The 8659-nt window shown below is 37.1% G+C and overlaps 1 protein-coding gene across 1 annotated transcript; it reads right to left on the reverse strand.

Annotated features, from left to right (window-relative positions):
* Positions 1–205: 205 nt before the first annotated feature.
* Positions 206–2891, reverse strand: LOC145028379 (uncharacterized). Its single transcript, XM_078977061.1, has 2 exons — positions 1853–2891; positions 206–996 (listed from the first exon to the last, which is right to left on the reverse strand). Exons 1-2 carry the CDS (start codon positions 2737–2739, stop codon positions 357–359), a joined length of 1527 nt encoding a protein of 508 aa, XP_078833187.1. The 5' UTR covers positions 2740–2891; the 3' UTR covers positions 206–356.
* Between the last annotated feature and the right edge of the window lie 5768 nt (positions 2892–8659).

An 8659-nucleotide genomic window follows, 5' to 3' on the forward strand; every position in this document is an offset into this window, starting at 1 on the left:
TGATTTGTCAGATTTAAAAAAAATATTTTTTTTTCTTTTTAAATCTTTTAAATTGAGTGTGATATGAAACTATATTTTTGCTTTAATTACTAACATGTCGCCTACATGGCATTGAGGTTTTATGAAGGAGTATAACACCTTATTATATGGATTCAACCAATATTAACACCCTATTAAATCCAGTCAAACTAAATGTTACAAGAAATTAAAAAAAAAAAAAATCAATTTTATTTACTTTTCAGTTAAAAAATTTAAATACTCTCAAGAATAGCCTAACTAGAAATTATAAGATAAAACAATTTATTTGAACCAAAACCTATATGTGTATACACAATTTCTAAATTTTGATTTCAAAATCAAGCTAGTTTAAGATGAAGAATCTCACTAAACTCCAACCTTCTCGTTTCAGTATAAAACGTCTTGTACTTGTTGGGCCAATAAGTCAACAAAATCGATCCTTTCACTTCCCACTCCATCGTTTGCCCAATCGCATCTCTTCCCACCCTCCACAACACACTTTCTCCGTACTCATCGCCGGCGAAAATAACCCCTCCTTGCCTCGTAAACGGCCGGTAAACGCTCGAATATCGATTTCTGAACCAAGATTTCGGATGAATCAACGCAACCTTGGAAGGTTTCGATGAGAAAACCTCTCGTCCATTAACGCTATCGTGAAGGAACCAATTGAAAGATCCGCTGTACCCGTTGACCGATTGCTCGAATTTCCATGGCTTGAGGTTGGTGATGACGGTTTCACCGGCGGCAACGGATATTCCGATGACAGGATTTGGTGGCTCGAATGTGCCTTCGATGGATCTCTCGATGCCGATTTCTCTTGCAGGGTTTTCAGATGATCTGCTAACAGAGACGCTTAAAACGTTGGTTTGGATTGTGGGAGTGAGTTGTAGGGATATTCGTGATGGAAAGTGCTTCTCTTCGATTCCTGCTCCACACTCTTTCAGGAGAATATCGTTCACGAGTCTTATCACATCACACCTGATTAAAATATCAATTTTTTGAGAAAAAAAAAAGTCAGTGTAAATCCTTAATCCTTCTTTAATTGTACATTAACTTTATTTAGTTTGAAACAAGTACCACGTGCACCACATGTTTGAAACTAATACATTATTAATATATGATTTCTATGGGTAAATCAATAATTATAGTAAGATACGTTAATATATTACAAAAATAATTGTTACCAGAGTTGAAAAATCTCACAACAACAACAACAACAACGTGTGTTTTGAAAGATTATATACAGATCGACAACAATTAGTATATATGAATAAAAAGTAATCCGTGTTATAAATGAAAAGATGATACATATTATAATTGATTTTTATGGAGAATCTTTATTCTAGAAAGTATTAACAGGTTATATATGATTGCAAAAAGAGTTGGTAGATGGCGATTGCTTGACAACAAATATAATCGTAATGTCCTTTTCTTTCAAGCAATGTAAACAAACAAGTTAAACTCATCGTATCAATTTCTTGAATAAAAAGGGATGCCACTTCTTTTTTCTAGTATTAAAATTAGAAATTTATGTCACAATGTTCTTTAATATTTTTATCAATTAATGTCTATATTTATCTGTTTACCCTTACAAGTTGTTAAATAAATTACCTTTTCTAATCGTGTAAAGCTATCTAACGAAATTACAAATCAAAAGCAAAAGTTAAAAGAAATAATATAAAAGCCCAGTCCGTTTAAAAGAAATAGAAGACCAAACGATTATGATCCCTTTTTCAAGATTTTAAAAGGAAATAAATAGCGGATTAATCAAGTAAAAACACCAATAAATTTATTAAAAAAAAAACAGATAAAAGGAGGAGACCTTCTTCCATACCTTACGTTGTCGATGCTAACTGAAACATCAATCCATTTCTCTCGAACCACAACTTGATGATTCAACTGGATCACCCCTTCAACCTGATGATAATTCAACGAAAATCCAAGCTTTTGATCTTCTACTGCAAGAGGACCGGGGCTATTACATTCCTCAATCTCCATAGCAATCACTGGACAATACAACTGAAGTTTCCATAACCCTAATCCCGAAGTCGCGGAAGAATACATCGGTGATGGCGCTTTCCAGACATGATTCTTTTCTCGTAGCTCTGTCATCCAGTTTGTGATCGCAAGATTCATGGACCTCATCCATTGTTCTTCTGTATTCGACCCCATTAACCTCATCAATCTTTTAGACGATTCCCTTGCCCACGTACTTGTGAATGGATCTTTAAGCGTGTTTATGCAATCTCCCCTGATATCTCCGGGAGCTTCGTAAATCGATACTATGAAAGCTAGCGACAAGAAAACGAAATTGAAGATGTGCTTGAGGTCGTGAATCGAGTTGGGTTCTGGGAGTTTTAGGAAAGATTTGGTGGGTTTGGTGGGGGTGTAGTTGATGATATCTTTGATGATATTCATCAAGAGTTTGGAGATGGTGACTTCATTAAGCAAGGTCTTGTTAATGGCGGATTTGAGTGGTTTAGAGGTCCAAAGAGAGATGGGTGAGTTGTAATTCAAACGAATGGAGATTGAGAAGGAAGGAGAGTAAAGTAGGGTTTTTGAAATGGAGAGTTCGAGAGAAGGGTGAGATGAAATAATGCATATGGATTTGGTGTTTGTTTGCCATTGTGCAAGTGGTGGTAGGTTTTGAATCCAACTCCATATGTCAGGAAATGAACAAGGCGCCATTTTATATAAAGATAAAGGAATTGATAAGGACATACGCTATGCTAATTAATATGCAATGCTTGATCTTAACGGAAACTCGAATACACGTGAGTGTGTATATATAAAAAAGAGAGAAAGAGAAAGGAAACAGGGGAAGAGATGATTGTATATATCTTTGGACTTTGAAGGATGAGAAACAAACACATAATATATAGAGAATTGAGGAGGAAGATAACAGAAGAGAGAAATTAAATAAGGTCAAAAGATGTAATATAAAGTGTACTCATTTATTTATTATGTTCTTTTTGGTTCGATGGTCAACTTTGTTGACCTTAGTAGGTAACCCCAATCCTAAGCAATGCCCTCAAATCATTTTAAGCCATGTAATTGTAATCATTATTAATAACTTTATCCTTATAGCAAGAGTTGAAGCTAGAGTTGAAGCTGATGAAAATCAAAACTTAGTCAATCTTTTTAGTTTTTCTTTTAATTTGGAGCGTGTTAAATTTGTATCTATCACCTACGGATTTATATAAAGTGTATTATTGACTATCGAGTAGTAGGGCGACTATTATTTATGTTACAAACACGTACATTACACTCTTCTTTATTCACAATTACTTATTTATGGAACTATGTTACAAACACGTATATTACACGATAGTGTTCATATTCATTAAAAATTCAGCTTGAAAAAACAATAAAGAATTAAAATATATAAAAATAGAAATGAGACAAGAACCACATTAATAGATCAAATTGAGTTCATATTCGGAAAAAAAAATGGTTAAAATTATAACTAGGCGAATACTCGATATCAGAAAATTTTGTATATACCCTTATTAAACATCTAAATATTATATTTTCCATAAACCTAGCGTCTGTCAATTGCGAATCAGCCCCCATCGAAGATCTTTGCCGGTGATTTTTCGTGGCGGTAGTAGGAGAAAGTTGTGATCATTAGGGGGGGGGGGGGGGGGGGGATGGAGGGTGATTCTTGGTCAAAGGTTCGGAGACAAACTAATAGTTCAAGTTGACAATGGGTTGGGCAAGGGAGTCCGGTTCAAAGACATGTAAGTTCCGATGTTCAGTCGTTTTTCATTACGAATTTTGCAGATTTTGTATTACCCAATGATTTATGGAGGGTTTGTGCATGTTTGGGTAAAGTAGTAGACGTGTTCATTTCAAACAAATTGTCTAGGGTGGGAAAACACTTAGGATTCATTACATTTTCTAGAATTTGTGATGTGGATAATATGGTGCACAAATTGTGTGATACTTAGTTTGGATAACATAAGTTGTGTGCTTCTATGGTAAAGTTTGCTTGGAATAGTAGGTCTCCGGCTCATCATCCCATTATGTTTAAGATTGAAAAACAAGAGATTCTTGTGAATTTGTATGCTAGTGTTGTTAGGGGACCTTCATTGAATGATAAGGTTAAACAATTGGTGGAGGAGATCATTGATATTCAAGCTGATGACTATATGATAGATGTGACATGTAACATCTAGTTTTGAAAGTACTCGGTTATGGTCTCGGAGGCCAAAGGTATAGGCGATTGGGTCTTTTATAGGTCTCGAGTCTTATTCTGAAGGTTTTAGGCTTAGGGTTGTGGCTAGGACCGTAGGGCTTCCAGCCACCTTTTCATGGATATAAAGTTCGTCGGAAACGGACTTAGAATGAATGAGTTATAACACTTTGAAGTTATTGGCAATATTGGTCCCTAATGGAGAAAAGTGGCAAGAAGGTACCATGCATGCAAGGTGGCCAACACAGAAGTACGCCCAACATAGAGAAGTAAGTGGACGCGAGTGTGGGAGGAGTACGCCCAACGCAAGAAAAGTATGCCCAACATATACTTAAAATTCTTAAACCCTAATTTTGGGGCTAAGCATTATATAAAGAACATAATGCCTTAGATATCAGCCTCCCTCTCATTCTTAGACATCCACCATGAAACTAATCCTTCCTTGAGTGTTCTTGAAGCTTAGGGGGCATTAGAGAGCATTTTGATGTTGCGAAGCCATTTTCCAAGCAAGCGAAGAGCAAAGCAAAGTGGTGATTCAATGGAGAAGCTGTAAATCCGAGATTGTTGTTCCATTTCACATCACCTTGAGGTATAAAGCCTTGAACTTTCCTCAAGTATGCTTAGATCTAGTGTAGTGATGTTTTGGACCATTTTGGTCCCAAGTATAGAGCTTTATGGTTCAAATCCGATTCCTAGAGTTGCCACTCTCAGTGCTAAATGAGTCCCTAAGGCAGAAAGTTGTCATCTTGGATGTCTCATTGGGTTCATGCATGAGTTAATATCACTTTCATGAAAATAGAATGCCATTTTAGAGTTTGGGCTTATTATGGTCATGTAAAATCACCAAGTCAGTGACTTTATAGATTAAGACGTTGAAAAGGACTTGGATCTGTGATTATAACTATTGGAATAGAGTATTAAGGGATTAATGGGAAAAGTGAATTAATAGAGAAGTACGTTGGGCATACATACATGTACGCGCAGCGTACACACCACGCAGCCTGTACGCTTAGCGTATAGAGGAGTACTCCCCGCGTACTCATCAGATATGGGCTTGGCTTTTTTGGGACTCGGATTGGGCCATACATTGGAATTTGTTTCTTTGGGCCTTAGTGGGCCATCAGAAGTCAGATAATTTGGGCTAAGAATATGTTTGGGCTTAGGGTAAGGCTCATTAGAGGGATTAGGCCAAATTCAGCAAATTGGGCCATTAGTGGGCCACTAATGGGTCTGGGAAACCTAGCTAGTGTTGGGCCTTTTTATATTATGGTTTTCGGCCTTAGATATGGATGAAGTTGAGCTAGGGGTAAAATGGTCATTTTACCCTAAGGAGAATTATTGGTTTGGATTAATTGTTTTTTTGGGTAATGGTAGCTTAGGGAATCGAGAGATCAGCAGTTCGGGGATCCACCAGCTAGGAGTGAGAGGTTTATTCGTAGGATTCTACAGTCAGCTTGTGAGGTGAGTTTTCTCCTATAGGAATGGGTCTAAGCCACCAATTTCGGCCCGTTTATGTATGTTAGTATATATCGGATTTAGATCCGATGTCTGGGTTAGCCCGATGTAGTTTATATGCTTCTAAATTAAGGTCCGATGTCAAGTGAGGCCCGAGGAAGGTTTATATGTATGTTTTGAAACTACGGTTCGATGTCGGCTGGTACCCGAGGAAGGAATGCATGTTTAGTTATACTTGTTGTCTTTGTGATACTTGTATGTGTCTGGTTGGGAGGTAAGTGTAGGGCCACATGTATCTCATCACTAACTGAGTGTGGATGGGGTTCCTGTAATGCCCGCAGATCCGGGTTAGTCAATTTAGAGGCAATAGGGGTCAAAAATGACTTTTCGACAAAAGATTATTTAGAATAAATAATCTTAACCAAATTGTAGAATATGTCACAAGGTTTCCGTACATATAAAGAACGCCGAAATCCGAGTTATAACGAAGAAGTTATGGCCCGTCGAAGTTTTACGGCAAAACCGGCACGGCACCGGGAAGCGTAAATAGTGAATTTACGATAGAGCGAGATTTATCCTTAGCAATATAAACAAAAGTCGTAGAATATGTTAAACTAAGAGCGTCGATAAAAAGAACACCCAAATCTGACTTCGTACGAGGAAGTTATGATTTTTCTAAGATTCGGCTTAGCAGTGCACGGCCCGAAACTCGAATTTTAGTTCGAGCGGTTTTTGGCTTACGTGACCTAAATGAGAGTTCAAGATCTCATTAATAGGAACTCAACGGTAAAAAGACAGACGAAAACGGAGTCGGTATGAAGGAGTTACGAATTCTTCGCGGTCATTTAACAATCTAAACGCCTCGTACTGTTATATTTTAGATCGGTCGAGAATTAGCCGACGGAGTCAAAATGAAAGTTGTAGATATTATTTTTACCTACGCGTGGATATAAAGAACGTCAAAAACGAAGGTCGTATGTGAAAGTTACGGATTTTAGAAGTCGGAAGTGTGCTGTACGAAAATGGGTGATGTGGCACAATCTTGGCCATTGCTTTCTCCCCAAGTCTTGCCACTAGATGGTGACATGTGGCACCAAGTTCAGCCATTTTCACCCTATAAATACCACCTCTCCCACCCTCATTTTCTTCACACCTTTCCCATTCTTTCTTCTCTTTACTCTCTCTCTAGAACCTCTCTCTAGCCCTAAAATCCCCCGAAAAGCCTAGGGAACCTCCCTAGCACGAGGTGGAATCCCCGGAGTGCTCGACGGCTCCGAGAAGAAGAGATTTTCGGCTCGAAAACGCTGCTCCAAGCAAAGCCTGGTTTTCTATAAAACCCGTTGTAAGTGAGCTACGCCTACGCTATTTTTAATATAGTTTTTATTTAATTATATTAACGTTATTAAGAACATATAATAAATACTTGGGCTATTATTATGGGTTATATAAGTATTTTTTTAACGCTTATATAATAGTAATAATAGCTAGACTATTAATTAGTCTCGGCGAATAATAGACTAAAATCTATTGGTGATAATACTAGGTTTCGTCGAAGGAAATTATTTTAAAGTAAACGAAGCGCTGTCCGAGTACCGAGTCACCACTTTCTCAGGTGAGTGCATGGTGCCTTTCATCTTACACATAGATATGAAGTATTTATTATATAATTTACATGTTGTGAGTACATGGTCCCTTTCATCTTACACATAGATATGAAGTATTTATTATATAATTTACGTGTTGTGAGTGCATGGTCCCTTTCATCTTACACATAGATATGAAGTATTTATTATATAATTTACGTGTTGTGAGTGCATGGTCTCTTTCATCTTACACATAGATATGAAGTATTTTAATATAAATTACGTGTTATGTGTGCATATTGTCTGAATACTTGTTGTCTATGCTGGTGAAAGATTTTTATACATGTTTTAAATGATGTAAACTGTATAAAGTATTTTATATCTACAAAATATGTTGGGTAAAACATGGGTAGATGAATGATGATGGATAAAAGCTGAAATAGAGGAACATTACTAGTATAGACCTAGTGCCCTATAGGTATACATTGGCAGCAGTGGACCTAGTACCCTATAGATGAGCACTGGCAGCTGCGCCACAACCCGTAGATGATTTAGATCTACGGTAAACATCCTAGCAGCTGCGCTCTAAGGATAGTATCGGCAGCTGCGCCTAATAGGGAGCCTTATGACCATGACAGTAGTGTTTAAAGGTCAATACCGGCAGAAACGCCTCATAGAAAATGTCCTAATTCTGGCAGCTGAGCCTAAGTGACAATATTAGCAGCTGCGCTTGACCAATGTGTCATTGGCAACAATGGACTTCATGTTGTTTCCTTAGGATGATCCTTAGGAATGAATGAATGAGAAATAGCTTATTCTTAGGGTAGATCCTTAAGAATAAAGAAGATAATGGGGATGGGTAATTGGGTTGATTGTTTGATTGTTTAAACATAATAATTATATTATTGTGGGTTGAAAACCCTATGTACTCACCAGGTTTCCCAACCTGACCCACTCAGTTTATTTATATCACAGGTGTTGATATGAAGTGACATTACACTGAGAGATTTAAAGAGATGTAGATCACTAGTGTAAATAATTGTAAGTTCTGTTTATGCTTATGTTTCTGTATTAACGATGACGTCCCAAACGTTTTAAAATGAAATAAATACGTTTCTTCGAAAATGTTTTAATAACGTATTTACCATGTTTTTCTGGGAACAAATTCCACAACATTTTTATAAAATTAAGTACTCTGATTTTTATAAAGCATAAACAAAATCGGTCTTTTCTGGCCGTGAAAATGGGGATGTCACAGTTCCATATCTCATTATTAGCTGAGTGTGGCGGGGCCTTGAGATTAGCAGTTATAGTGTTGTGTTTGTCTGTTATGTACTAGCATGATTATGATTAGATGTTTGTATGTGTTTAGTGAGCGGGACCTGGTAGAAACAAATTTGTATACCGA

The sequence above is a fragment of the Lactuca saligna genome, chromosome 2 (assembly GCF_052625555.1).
Source record: "Lactuca saligna cultivar CGN05327 chromosome 2, ASM5262555v1, whole genome shotgun sequence".
Taxonomy (NCBI): Eukaryota; Viridiplantae; Streptophyta; class Magnoliopsida; order Asterales; family Asteraceae; genus Lactuca; species Lactuca saligna.